This window comes from Glycine soja, chromosome 2 (assembly GCF_004193775.1).
Source record: "Glycine soja cultivar W05 chromosome 2, ASM419377v2, whole genome shotgun sequence".
In the NCBI taxonomy this organism is placed as follows: domain Eukaryota; kingdom Viridiplantae; phylum Streptophyta; class Magnoliopsida; order Fabales; family Fabaceae; genus Glycine; species Glycine soja.
Window position 1 is genome coordinate 43,307,423 of NC_041003.1, and position 14,838 is coordinate 43,322,260.

A 14,838-nucleotide genomic window follows, 5' to 3' on the forward strand; every position below is an offset into this window, starting at 1 on the left:
GTTTGTCCAAATATACTCTTTAGGTTAGTGTAATGCTGCATACAAAAATACCTATGAGAGAATTTGATGTCCCGTTTCACACAATGTATTGGATAGTTTTATAAAATAAGTTGTATTCCAACAAAAATTTCTAGCGTGATTAATCTATTTTCATGCAATAATTAAAATTGTTATTATTAAAAGTTAAAACATATTTTCGTATTTTTAAAATATATATGTAATTTCATTATTATTTAACATTTTCATATTTAAGAAATTACAATCTATTATTTATATTTAATTTTTCCTTCTGAAAATATTATTCACTCATTGAGATTTTTTCTATTTTATTTAATTTTAACTGCTCATTTAAATCCCTATAAAAAAATAGATATGTTTTTTCCGTATAATTTTAATTTATTAAAAATCATATCAAAATTAACTGTGTATATCTTATAACTTTAGTATTTTTAACTTGTATTTTAACATTTAATCTAATTTAAAAAGTATTTGTAAATCTAAACTGATATCAACTACAAAATACTTGCTGGTAATGCCAATGGATGTAGAGCCATAAAATAACACATAATGTTGTTAACTTTGAACCTAACACTATGGAAAAGTTAAAATAGGATCTACTTGATTTAATATATATATATATATATATATATATATATATATATATATATATATATTTCACAAATAATTATAAAGAATCCTATTTTCATTTCCTTCCCGGTTTTTAAATGTGTAAGAAAAAAAATACAACAAATCATGTTTTCATTAAAAGTGAAAAGTTAAAGTAACATTTTTTTTAATATTTATAAATACAAAATTGGAAATGTCTTCTCAAATTAATCAGGCCCTAACAAATTGCATCAATGTAGTTTTAATGGTCGAGGAAGAAAAAAAGCTACCCAAACAAATCCATATATGGTTTGTGTATAACTTTTTTGATAAAAAAAAAAAACGAGGACAAACATTTATCTCAGAATACGTTAGAGAAATTGAATGAAGTTGAAAAAAAAAACTCAAGAAACTTACACACAAAACATCTTTTACTCATCGATTTCTTATACACAATGCACAATGTTCTTCAGTAATAGGGTTTCTTTTTCTTAGAAGTGACTCACAATTACAATTGAAGTAAATATGCCATGCAATTGAAGTGTATCCATGGCAATCAAATCAAATAAAATACAAACAAAACTTTTATGGATACATGTCCAAAAATATAGAATGTTGTGTCATCAAAATAAATAGCAATAGCAGCATCCTATTCTATACATAAATAACCTTCAAATTTACAATTTGTCATACCTAAGGAACTGTTGGGTCATTACACCTCTAACTGCATTTATGTATATTCTGCACTATACATGGCAAAAGAGAGAGGGACAAAATATTCCTACAACAGTGTAGAAGATTGTCTAGAACTTATCAAATTGAGCCACTTATCATGCCATCATAGGCACACTTGTACATGTGACTCGGGATCAGTGAGGAGTTGACATAAAATATGACAAACTATGAGCAAGATCAAGGCCAAAGGGCTTAAAAAAGAATTTTGCATTAGATTAGTATTAAGAAGCAGGATTTTGCCAAGTTAAACAGAAGGGCAACCAAAATTCATGACACATTGCCTGAAGGGGGGCAGTTTGTGATGATGCTGTCATGTCGGCTGAAATTGCAACTGAGAATGTCCATTGCAGTGAAGGACACACAATCTTTGCTCCTGAGCTTTTACACTGTCAATTTCATTGGACAAGGGCCTGCTTACAACCTTCTTCCCCGTGAAGAAAATTTATGCCCCTGTCATAAAATCAGACAGCTTGTCATTGCATGGAGAAAGAATGCATCAAATTTCATCCATTTTTTCAGGTAAGAGTTACTTTTCTTTTGCAACTATAGAGTGATTCTTTCCTTTTTACAGAACATGGTTAAAAGTTGTACACTCAGTAGCTTCTGGTTTGGTTCAAAGGGTCATAGTCATAGACATCACCAGCTTTGACAAATCGGCCCTTCACACGCTTTCTGACATCAGCCCTAGCCTTGCGAGAGGCATATCTTACTTTCTTCTCAAACCTAATAAGATAACCACAATTGATGTTAAATCACAAACGGAGCAAATAAGTTTTAAAATTTAGAAATAAATCATATCCAATAAATAATTAGTAAGTAGTTATATTGCTCAGCAACAAAGATAGCAACCCAAACTAAAGAAACTTATGACAGGATATCCTTAATTGGAAGATCATATTGCGTTCAATGATAGCATATTATGCATTCATTCTATTCATTAATCTAACACCACATCACGCGTGGCACATATATACACAAATGCACTAAAGTTGGAGCATGGAAACAACAACCGTTTGCATAATTAGTGGGATTTTATTGGTTGAAATCAGTTGGAAAGTCATCTTAATTATGGTCACCCCTAGCCCACCTTAGTTGCGGCCTATTTGCAAGCTTCCTTAATTGCAGCCTCAAGGGTGGTGGTTTAGTTCCACATCAACTATAGATATGGCTTAAAATAGTCACCTTACAAGCCGGTTTTGTGAGGTTGAATTAGGCCTCAACCTAAATTTTAAGATGGTATGAAAACTAATCCTAGATCCATTGTTGGGCCACCTACATTTGCATTGCTCCAGGCCAGTAGCCCTGGGCATGAGAAGGAGTGTTCAAAAGCCGCCTTAATTGTTTTTTTTAATCAGCAAATGTTACTTGGTAATTGTTAGTTTTTTGTTAGTGGGGGGAGTCGAAAGTCACCATAATTGTGGTCACCCCTCGCCTGCCTTAGTTGCGACCTCTTTAAGAGCTGCCTTAATTGCAAATTTTCAACCTCAAGGGTGGTGGTTTAGTTCCACATCGACTAGAAATATGGCTTAAATAGAGCTTATAAAGCTTGGACAGTTCTCACCTCACAAGGCAGTTTTGTGGGGCTGAGTTAGGCTTATCAAGTTGGTCAATGAGATGATAAAATCAATGCTCTATGGTAATGAGTGTTAGGTATGAGGTGCCAACAAGAGCCAAAAAATAATGTGTACTACACAATGAGGATGTTCAGTTGGACGAGCGGAAATACAATAAAGGTTTAGGAACAAATGAAACTGAGAAAGTCAGACCATCACCTATTGAGGACAAGATGGTAAAACTTGGCTGAGGTAGTTTTGGTCACCTGAGAGATGATCAATAGAGACAAGGACAGGTCCAGAAAACATCTAGGAGGGCAAAAGTGGACAAAAATTTATGCATAATTGTATTAGTGGCAGTGGGACACTGGGATACAAGGCCAAAGATTTTTTATAATCTATATAAAAAGCTACAATCTACATATACAACTTTAAAAAAATGAAAAATTGAGGATTCCCCTCCCTCTTTCAAGCTGTTCCTGTATAGAGGCTTCACCTAATAGGATAAGGCTTGGTTGCTATTATTGTTATAAGATTAATAGTCAAGTTAATAGTCCCTTGTTGAGACCAGAACAAAGATAGTGGATTGTGGCCGCCCACTATTTTCATGTCAACAAAGAAATAACATAATATGGAACCAACACCAATAGCTATATAAACAGAATCATCACAATTAACTTACTTCCGGGTCTTCTTTTTTTCCTTGTAGCGCATGACAGCATTGCTTCGGTTAGCAGAATGCAGAGAACTCTCAGGGCAAGGAGGACACCAGGGAGGTTCTCCCATGAGAAGCATTGAAGAAGCACCACAGTCTTGATAGTCACCAGCACTATCTTTGGTAACACCAGAAAAGGAAATGTTTGATTGAGATTGCCTTGCCGTAAAACAAACAATTGGTTCAGTTTTTGTACTCATCACTGAATCTGCAGATGCTGCATTGCTGCATGCTGGTTGGATAGGATTGACCAACCCAGCAGACGATCCCTAGAAAATAGAAAGAAAAGTTTAGATATGATGCAAAACCATTTAACTCAGATCCCACAAAAGAAAAGAAATTCCATTACTCAAACTTAAATGTATGTCCCATAAGTGGGAGAACAAAATATAAGTAAGCCTTCAAATAAATAGAAGAGATTTAAGGAATCGAAACACACTGATATATTCTACCCAAAAAAGAAGGACATTGGAGACAGTAAAGAGGAATCTCATGATAAATAATATCTCTGAAGATTTTATCTCTAACCGGGTCGAATGACATCATGTGATCCATGAAGCCGACCTCACCGTCTTCCTTCCACTTCAAATCATTAAGATAATAAAGCTTGGGCCTTCTCAACTAGGAAAGTATTAGATATAGCATTAAAAGAAATTTAGGTAGTGGGAAAATCCAGTTGGGATTGAGATGTAGGCCATATATATAAACTGTTTCGTTCTATCATACAAATTAAGATATTCATTATCACCAGATCATCAGGGAGATAACAAGGGACACGAGGGAACAGGCTAAAAGATCATTGTAAAGTGGAAGATTTAATCACATTAAAATTCATAGATGCAAATCTCAACAACCAAAAACATGGCTCAGTTATATGAAATATGACAGATGATGCTCCAATAATAATAATAATAGAAAAATCAATCTTATCACAAGAAAGAAATGTGCAATTTGAGTACCTCAGCAGCAACAGCACCCTGACAATGGGAATCACCAGCACTAGCAGACATGTCCTTTGCCTCAAATAAGCTATTAATTCCACCATTTTCAAAAAGCTCTTCAGAGTGACTGAGAGCCATCCCAAAAAGTTCCTCATAGTTCTCAAGTTCTAGATCAACTTCATCCATGATGAAATCATCATATAGATCATCATCTTCACATATTCCAGAAGCTTTCTTCCCAGGACAGTACAACTGCAGATTCATCATGAGAGATTAACTTGGTAATTAGATGAAACAATAATATAGAAAGCTAATGATTGTGTAACTTATTTCACTAAAAAGATAAAAGTTGGCAGAATCATATATAATGGCCTTGTAGTTAACATGTAAGCTATAAGGATATTGTGTTTTTGCAAGCACATTGTTATGCCATTGCCATATACTGTCATCAAGTTGCATAGGTCAAAATGTTAAACTGATTAGGAGTAGTGAATAGAGAAAGTATACAAATACCCAACCCTTGTAGATAAGGTGCAATTATCCATGTAAATAAGCTACAAGGACAATATTCATATCCTTTGCAAACCACTCATCATTTCTTTTCACTTATCATCAAAACCCATGGACCAAAATTTGAGATAACAGTCAATACCTATGAAAGAGAGAACATCTTGGTACTTTGAAATGTGGAGCTGAATAAGACTGTAGATACAATTACAACAGTAGCCTAACCAAATTTATGTATCAGTTCCCCCAAGACCAAATAAAAACTTTTCCAACTAAATTGACTACTGTTACATGTGCTGAAGGTATCTAAAAGATAGAAAGTATTAAGCAAGGTTTTTTTGAGGAGTTCAAGCTACCAATAAACCATGAAAGGTGAAGGTTCTATGAAACCAAAATATAGTTTTGACCAAGAAACAACATACAGGCAGAATCAAAGCAAATCAATTTTGAATGCTGTAATAGTCATTTAGAAAATGAATTATAAATCAACCACAATATATAAAAATGAATTAGCCAAAAAAAAGCCAGTTGATGAGAAACTACTCAGGAATGGTTACCAGATAATTTTGCTATTAATGTCATGGCTTTTACAAATAAAGCATCTATATCAAAACCATATAATAATTGACAAAAAAAAACTCATTCCTTGCAAGCATGCAATTTCATAGACTGTTTCATTATTGTTAGAATGTCCATCTCCATCAAACCTAGTATGGTTATGATTGTCCAATAGTTTTTGCCTGTGATGCATAGATAGGTTACATGTATCAGATACGATACATATTTGTATCTGATATGGCCAGACTATTATTCTAAATATATATGATACAATATGTGTAAGATAAATTTCTAGACATGTATACAAATTCATAAAACATAATAAATATATAATTGCAATTCTGCAAATTCAAATTAGAACATAATTCTTGGACATTACAAAAAACAAAATAAAATTATAAATTATTGTTATCATAATAGGAATAGTATCAATCTCATTACTTTCTTAAAATTATCCATAAAGAGGACAATTTCTATTTTTGGTTTATCAAGGGACAATGCTTCTATTGTTTCATATGTAACTGTATTGGATTTTCACAACTTTTTTAAGGGTTTGATACTTCAAAGATACGTATCGGTAAAGTATCCAAGAGCATCGGATACGGATATGTGAAGCAAAACAAAGTACTCTGCTTCATAGGTTTTTGCTATTATTCTGCTGCTTCTATAAGGGGGAAAAACAAACCATCAAACAAATTTACACAGAATTCATTCCTTGCAACCTTGCAATTTTGTTCAGACTGCAGTTGCTAGAATGCCCATCAAACCCAGTATAGTTACAAATTTGGGACAAAAATTAAAACATGAGGCTATACCTTGGGCACACATTCATTGGCAGGTCCAGGCGGCTGGTCCAGAATACGAGGTTCTGAGCTTGACTCAGGTATTGAAGGTGTGCCAGCCCAAGATTTACCCTTGCTGGGTAGATCAGTCACTTCAGTTGAACCAGACACATTCTGCCCTTCTGGAGGAATGTTCTCATTAATGCTCATCAAACCTAGTTCCTGCTCACATGCTTCACCCAAAGAAGGGATGTCTAAGAAAAAGGACCATATTGAAGAAAATTCTGCCGCTGAAGGGCAGCCAGAGTAGCAATTGATTGATTGCCTCTTGTGCATCGAAGAAGACGGTGAGGTACCATGACCCAACCAATCACAGTTCTGACAAAGTGAAATTTTCTCTTCAACAGACCTCACAAATGCAGGTTGTGAATTGCATCTCTCGCATACAAGGGTTCTCGAATGACGCCTAGAAAGTGCATTGGCAGAATGAACATTTCGATCGCATGACAAACATAAGCACGCGGAATCAGAGCGGCAGTACACCAAGGACCTCTGGTCTCCACAAAAATCACATAAGTAACCCATCTTTAAACTGCCTCTTCTTTTATTCCTGAATCTAAATGAACAATTCCAAGTTATTAATTATGTCACCACAAACTACAAAAGAAGTTCCTTCTTATCTTAAGTTGTTGAAACTGAACCGAGCTTTGTCGTAGAACTTACAAGATGTTGGAGAATGTGATGAAGGAAGCTACAATTCAATTCAGTTCAGCAAACTCAGCTGAGGCAAAGAGATGATAAAAGTAAGCATTTTGATAAGAATTTATACCTACTTAGTAATATGAAGATTGAAGACCAGATAAAAGAGAAATGAAAAGGGAATTCTAATGCAAACTATGAACAATGTATAGATGTCATGCCATGAGCCCATGACTAGTAATTTATCGACATGGAATGAAACAGTATGAATTGAAAACATGCAGCCAAGATCAAACAGTGTAGATTAGAGAGCCAACTGAAAGAAGAAGAAAAAAAAGTAAAAAAAGTTAAACAAATTGTTTGACAACCAAACTCACAAAACTATGTCACAGCAAGAAGAAACTACACAAAACAGCACACTATTCTATCTAAAGAAGAATGATAAAAGATAAGTTTAAATTAAATTATAAATAATTATGACATCATTAGTTCATGACAATACTTTGAGAAGAATTTCACAAGGAAAATACGAGTTTAGATTTGGAAAATAAGAGTAAAAAAAAATTAAACAACTGAATTATCATTTTTCAGGCAAAGGAACCAACCAGACATCTATTTGCTGTTTTAAAAAAAAATGCATTTCCATCATAAAAGAATCGTAGTAGAAAATTCACTAAACAAAAATTTAACTCAAATTTAATACGAATTAATTGAGAAAAACAGATCAACTCTCAACAAACAAGAAAGTCAGAAACATCTCCAAACACATCATCACATAAACCCACAGAAGAGAACAAAAGATGAAGCAGATAAAACAACAACAAATCTAATCAAATCCAATTACCCCTTTATCAAAATTCTCAACTTTTCCTTATCTGAACCTCCCAGAAAAGTCTTCACCCCCAGAAAAACATGAACTTTCAAAAAGAAGGGAAAAAAACACTTTTTAATATTAAAAAAACAAAAAAGAAGACATGTAGTATTTGTACGAAAGATACAGCAGGGAGGAGGGAGAAGAGAGATGAGCAGAAGGCAAGAAAATTACCATATGGCAAGAAAGACAGAGAGAGGACAAGATCGGTAAGGAAAAGGCCTCTGTTGCTTTTTTTCAGAAAAACAATATAGAAATGATATTTTTATGCAAACATTGAAAGCAAAGGAACCCTAGAGAGGTGGTGGTGGTGGAAGCTGGACTTTTCAAGAGAACAATCAGAGACCCTTTTGTGTTTTGTGTTGTGTGTGTGACTGTGTGTTTCTCTCTCTCCTCTGCTCTGTTCAGATAGATAGGAATAGGCAGATTTTAGATCAGATATGATGGTGAGGGTTGGTGTAGGTGTGAGTGTGAGAATAATGCAATATTGTAGGGAATGTGACATGAGCAATGGGAAGAAGGGAAAAAAGTGTTAGATTGATAATAAAAAGTGCAAAACAAAAGAGTAAAAAAACACTTGGTATGCAATGGCAAGTGGGGCCATGTCTTTTTCCCCTAGTGAAAGCAAAAGCTTACTAGGCCACACCACCTTTTTTTATTGGTCCACTCCATAAAAATAAACTGTTACTAAAATAATTATTTTTTCTTCTTATCAAAATATTAGTACATAGTAATCTATTTTAAAAGTCATAATTAATAGTTGTCAAGAAATTATAAGATCAATATTTCAATCCCAATATAATTTATTTCATATGAAAATTAGAATTCAAATTTTAAATTTCTAGACTAAAAAAATATCTCTTCAACCCATGTAAACTTTTACCACCAAAGTGACACTATTTTGCTGATATTTTGTTTGCAAAATAACATGAACTTTTCTCTCACCTACCTTTTGGGTGTGCTGGCATATTTTATTGTGTTAAATGCTAAAAAAGCATTATTAGTTGTCGTACAGAGGATGAACTTTTTGCTAAAAAGTGCGTCACATGTTGGGTGAGGTGGACAGATAAGTGGTTATTTTGTGACACTTTTTTCACAATCTGGTTCGCTTTTTCTGATGCCTTTCCACACTGAGCTTTTATGGGTTTCTGTGGATTTGTTTTGTGGGTGCCCTCCTTTCTATTTCGTATTCTTACATCAATGACCTGTTAATTATTGCAAATTTTAAAGATTTATAATTGTTATGCACATCATTAATTAATCATAAATTTCTTTTCTATCTGGATAGGTTAAATATAATGCGCAACTGATTATAGATTTGTTGATACTTATTTTTTATTTTTACCGATAAAAAATATTTTTTTTCATTTCTTTATAAGTATTGGTATAAGAAGAAAAATAATTTTTATTTTTATTTTTTTAATATAATATTAATTACTCTTATTTATTTATGTCCTTAATAATAGTTTTTAGAATGTTGTCGTGTTATATTGTTTCCAATGAAAAAATCAAATCAACAAAATTGTCTTACTCTTTCCTGATTTGTACAAATAAACTTAAGAAAACACTTGTTATAAGACATATGGAATATGTTTAGGATAAATTTAAGAGTTTAATTAAGATAGGTGATTAATGCAAAACAATTATAATTTTAAATTAATTAACTATAAATAAAAGATTCTATTTAAATCATATTTTAAGTATGTTCATTAAGAAGTATATATATATGTTTCAATTAAATTTTTAATAGCTTTAAAATAATATTAAATAATTATGTGCAATAATATTTTTAGTTTTTTTATCAAAATTTAGATATTTTTTTAATTAGCATCTTAAAATAATTATTAACATATATTATTTTATTGAAAATATGTACATAAATTTGTGGGCGATATATTGATTTTCATATTCAACTGTGTAATTAAGTAAATTAACTCCTTTTTTTTTTACATAAAAGTAAACTTGGAATGGAGTGGACTATGGAAGTATAAGTATAATGCAAGGGCGCTAACAAAGTACTACTATGACGCAACTTCAATATTACTTCCAAATTATATTAAAGAAAATAATGGAGAAAAAGACATTATATTTGTTGTATTTATATTATTATTTTAAATTAAATTTATTTGGTAAAAATCAATACAAATTATTCGAAAAGTTTTTGACGCATTCTAATTAATGTGTATGATTATGAAACTATCAATCAAATATATCGCCATTAGGAAGCTCTCTCAACTATTGCCTTGTTTCTTAAAAAAAAAAAAAAAACTTTGTTTAATATTTGCATGAATAATTCAAACTAGCATCTAGCTAAAGGGACCAGTTTGTCGGTTCGGAAAAATATTAATCAAACAAAAGCTAAATTATTTTTTCTTTTTGTGAAAGAAAATTTAGGATAAAGAAATATCACCTAAGGCTAATCATGGTATATCTGAAACGGACCAACCCAACTTGAGTTGACCTAAAGACAACAACAATGGGGTTTGGTTGAGTTCGCAGATTTTTTAGGTTAAATTTTCATTAACTCGATTAAATTAAGTCAAGTATTGGGTTTAATAATCCCATATTGAATAATTTATAGATTTTTTAGGTTAAATTTTTTGTTTTTTTCTTATCTTTTTTCATTTCCTAATTATTTTAATAATAAACCTTACAACCCACATTGCCAACTAAAATTATTCCAAAATTAATCGGATTCAACTATTTTGATCATATTAGATAATTTAGATCTAAAAATTACTTGTGCTTGCCTCAACCTAATCAATGATCCCTTTAATAACACCTCAATTTAAAGTCTTTGAATTTAAAGATTACCTAAAACTTACATTTTCTTTGTATTGAAGGGGGGAATTTGAATTTAGAATTCGCTAGATGTGGATTTATCATTCTCTACTCAATCAGCGGCTTAAAATTAGCTAAATTAATTTAAAATAGGCTAACATATTAGTTTAATAATAAATATATCAAGTTCTTTGTTTTAATTAATTTTAAATTTACTTATCTTCTTAAACTTTATCCAATTCATAATATTTTTTAAACATGTTCAACTAGTTGACAAAAAAAAAATTAGGTCACCGAATTTTTAATCCAACCGAAAGTTGGTTAATCAATTATTAATCATGAAAACAAGTTGTATAGCTTGGAGATAATGTGAGCAAACTCTATACGTAGCTTAAGAAGTTGAATTTTACTTTTGAAAAAAATACCTAATACTTAACGTCGAGTAACTAGACACCCAAATAAAAATTAGCTTCACGCTTAAGAAATGAAGAAAAAAAAAGCTTTATAGCCCGTAAAGAAAAAGGAAAAAATACATCATAAAAATATAAAATTAAAAAGTCAATTCTAATATTTTATTGGCGAACTAAAAACATTTTACAATGATACTGAAAATTGATTTTTTATAATAAAAAAAAGTAAAATTAAGCAAATGATTTTTTAAAAATTATATTTTCCATATAAATCCTAATTTTCAACTCTGCTTTTAAGAGATTAACTTTTAAGGAATGGAAAGATACTTAATAGCCCGAAAAAAGAAAAAAGAAAAAGGTGCTTTATACGAATATGAAATAAAAGCAAAAATTAATCTTTTAATTTTTTTTCTTGCTGTACTAAGAACATTTTCTAGTGCCACTGACAGATTAATCTATGCCAAAAATGTAAAAAAACAATGTGATTTTTTTAAAGGATAAATTGACGTGGTTTGTATACACGTATAAATCATAATTTTCAAACTATATATACAGTCAACATCGTTTTTTTCTTTTTTTGTCAAAAGTTGTAGTTTAACCTTTGAGAAGGGTATTAGTGTAGTACTACGAGCTGAACATTAACGCTGGGCACAGTCAACCATGAACGTGTTCTGATTGAAGCTGAAAATCACGTTTCTGCCCCAAATAAATGAATGAGCGGATTCAATAGTATTTATGATGTTTGACTACTTTCTAATCAAATTACTGTTATGTTTGGTGGATTTTTTATTTATTTTAAAAGATGCTTTCAAATTAAAATTCAATGTAGAATTTTTAAAAGGTGCCTTATAGTAAAACTTAGAAATAAAATAGAAATTATTTGGTCATTAATATTTTTTTTCAATTTAAAAGAAATGACTACACAAATTTTGAAAAAAAAAATGAAAGTGATCCCAACTTAATAAGGCCTAAGCTCCTAAGACACAAAATAAAATATGACTTATTGATTGATAAAAAAGTATCAAAATGAATTACACATGCTCCTATTAGGAGATATCAATGGATTAAGCATATGCAACAAAAACTTCTTAGCTAACTAATCATATATTCTAATATGAGCTTAGCTTACAAACAATAAGGAAAAACACATGTAAAAAATATTTTTTTATTTTTTTTACACATATTAATCTAACAAAAAAAATACAAAAAATAGTCCACACAAATGAAGTTCATGTCTCTCTAGCACATTACTCGCACCTTTCATATGCCTTAATCTCACTCACCAGCAACATGATTAAATGTTGTGGTTGAGACCATGGTGGATTCAATACCATGATGATAGGGGTTTAGGTGAGTCACAAAAACCCTCTAAATATTTCAATAAGTAGAATCGAGTTTCAATGACAAATTTAGGTGACCTCATAAAAAAAAGAACAAAATTCAAAGTCTCCAATGAAAATGTTCACAATGTAATTTAGTTTGATTTTTAGTTAAAAATCATCCAAGTCAAATGTAAAAATTATGTGCTGTTAATTTTGCATGTAATGTTAAATCCCAATTATACCAAACAAATCTTTTATTGTTTGGTTTCTTAATCTTTTTTAATTTATTTTTATATTACTGTCAAAATCAATTTTTATTTGATAAATAATCAAATAAATTGGCATAACTAATTAAGTCATTATCAACCCTTTAAAATCACATTTACATAATTGTAAGGAATAAAACAACAAAAGTATAAGTGATAAAATAAGTTACAAACCTCTTATAAAAAAACTCATTACAAACCAGTCATAAAATACCATTAGCATGCATACGTGAAAAGTGAAACTGTGAAAGTGTGTTGTAAAAAACATGCTGACCAAAAGTGCACTGAAAATTCTGCGCATGATTGGCTGACATACTAATAATCTAAGATTTTTTCTTTAAAAAAGATGGTCTAAACTAAACTACAAGAGGGCCCAAACTGTTTTTCAAAATTTGACAAACATCACCTAACAGTCAGCAGCTAACTTAACTAGCAACATGCGTGAAAATTACACCTAAACCACCAGTTCTAGAAAATAATCATAATCAATAATCAATATTATATACAAGGATAGATCTATTCTATGTTAAATTAGTGCACCAAAAGAAATCTATTATATAAGAGGAAATGATTATGCATTGATAGTTTAAATTTTTTTTAGTATGATAAATTTATTAATTTTAAAATAATTATTTTAAAGTAATTTATTGATGAATGATTGTTTATATTATTAGTACATAAATATTAATAAATTCATTATATAATAAAAGGTGTTGATAAATTAATAAGATTGGAGTGCATAAACATTAAATTTATTATATGATAACATACATTAAAACGTGTTATCGATAAATTAATATTCTTGGATTGCAAGGCTTGGAAATAAACCTACACAACAAGCCTAATAATAATTGTTGAATTCAACATGAATACATTGCCCATTTGAGTTTTCTCAATCACAGTGACACTACTACACTCTTGAGCTTGAGTCCTTAATTATTTGGGCAAATACTGATCCATTAGTTGGATCATATGTCTGATATAGAAGGGTATCTACAGGACATGCCCCACCCTACAAAAATCATTCGTCACATCACTCACTGTCCTTCACAAACAAAGCCTATCCCATTGCACTATCGCCACACAAAAGTAACTACAAATTAATATACCAACTAATTTAATTTCATGGATCATAATATCTATCTAGATCTTCATCTACAGAAAATTCTCTCTTTAGTAACTAAATATAACTGAATTTAAATATTTTTAAACAAAGTCTTAAGTTTAAATAAGGTGAACACAAAAAATATAATTAAAAAAAGAGACTTTAATAAAATGATTAGTCAATTTTTTTAATAAAAATTAATCATTGATAGAATTGATAAATACTTTGTACGTAAAAGAAAATGAATCGGACTAACAAGAAGGATATAAATAGCAAAATGAATTGGGTCAACTAGAATGGCTTGAACCTATCTAATAAAATGTAGAATTTAAACTTTAAATTTTAAGTTCAAATTAAATATGAGTCTTTTTAGCAAAAATCTGTCAAAGTCCTAAAAAATAACTTTTATAGGACCTGAGTTTCATTTTAAAAGTGTAAATTAAATTAAGACTTTTTCATCTGACCTTCTATAGTTAGTGACCCACGTCAAAATGACTTGAATTGAATCGAGTACCGGATTTTTGTTACCTCTATTGTAAGGGCTGTAATCACAAAATAAATATTAGGAACAAATGAGGAAATTTTAAAATTAGAAAAAAAATACCAAACAAATGCAGGAGGTTTACCGTCTAAAAAAATTGTCATATGAAGAGTCACTTTCACTTTCTAGCCTGTACTGAAGTCGATGAAAAATAAACCAAGCTGCCCAACTGCAAAACCAGTGCACACTTCTGTCCTTATCAATATCAGACAAAAATGAAAAGAAAATCATATTATTAAAAAATCTTAAAAATCAATAAAACTACGCTACACAGACAGATGTCAATGTCATCTTATATTTGTTTAGTTTTCATTATATAATTATAAATATAACACTAGTAATGGTACGTGTTTATTTATAAATTTGATCCATGTTTATGTTTATTTGAAATTTATTTAAAAATAAATAAATATTTTTTTTTAAAACTTCTTAAAAATTAGAAAAAA

At 30.5% G+C, this 14,838-nt stretch overlaps 1 protein-coding gene across 4 annotated transcripts; it reads right to left on the reverse strand.

Annotated features, from left to right (window-relative positions):
• Positions 1-1,074: 1,074 nt before the first annotated feature.
• On the reverse strand, positions 1,075-8,484 carry LOC114396383 (zinc finger protein CONSTANS-LIKE 9-like). 4 transcript variants are annotated; one of them, XM_028358350.1, is made up of 7 exons: positions 8,142-8,484; positions 7,121-7,178; positions 6,431-7,013; positions 4,569-4,802; positions 3,577-3,878; positions 1,933-2,064; positions 1,075-1,791 (listed from the first exon to the last, which is right to left on the reverse strand). In XM_028358350.1, the coding sequence occupies exons 3-6, from the start codon at positions 6,980-6,982 to the stop codon at positions 1,935-1,937; spliced, it is 1,218 nt and encodes a 405-aa protein (XP_028214151.1). In that variant the 5' UTR covers positions 6,983-7,013; positions 7,121-7,178; positions 8,142-8,484; the 3' UTR covers positions 1,075-1,791; positions 1,933-1,934. The 4 variants fall into 4 exon arrangements, with proteins under 4 accessions (XP_028214151.1, XP_028214132.1, XP_028214141.1 ...); XM_028358331.1 differs by having other exon boundaries at positions 1,903-2,064; XM_028358340.1 differs by having other exon boundaries at positions 1,075-2,064; positions 6,431-7,007.
• Between the last annotated feature and the right edge of the window lie 6,354 nt (positions 8,485-14,838).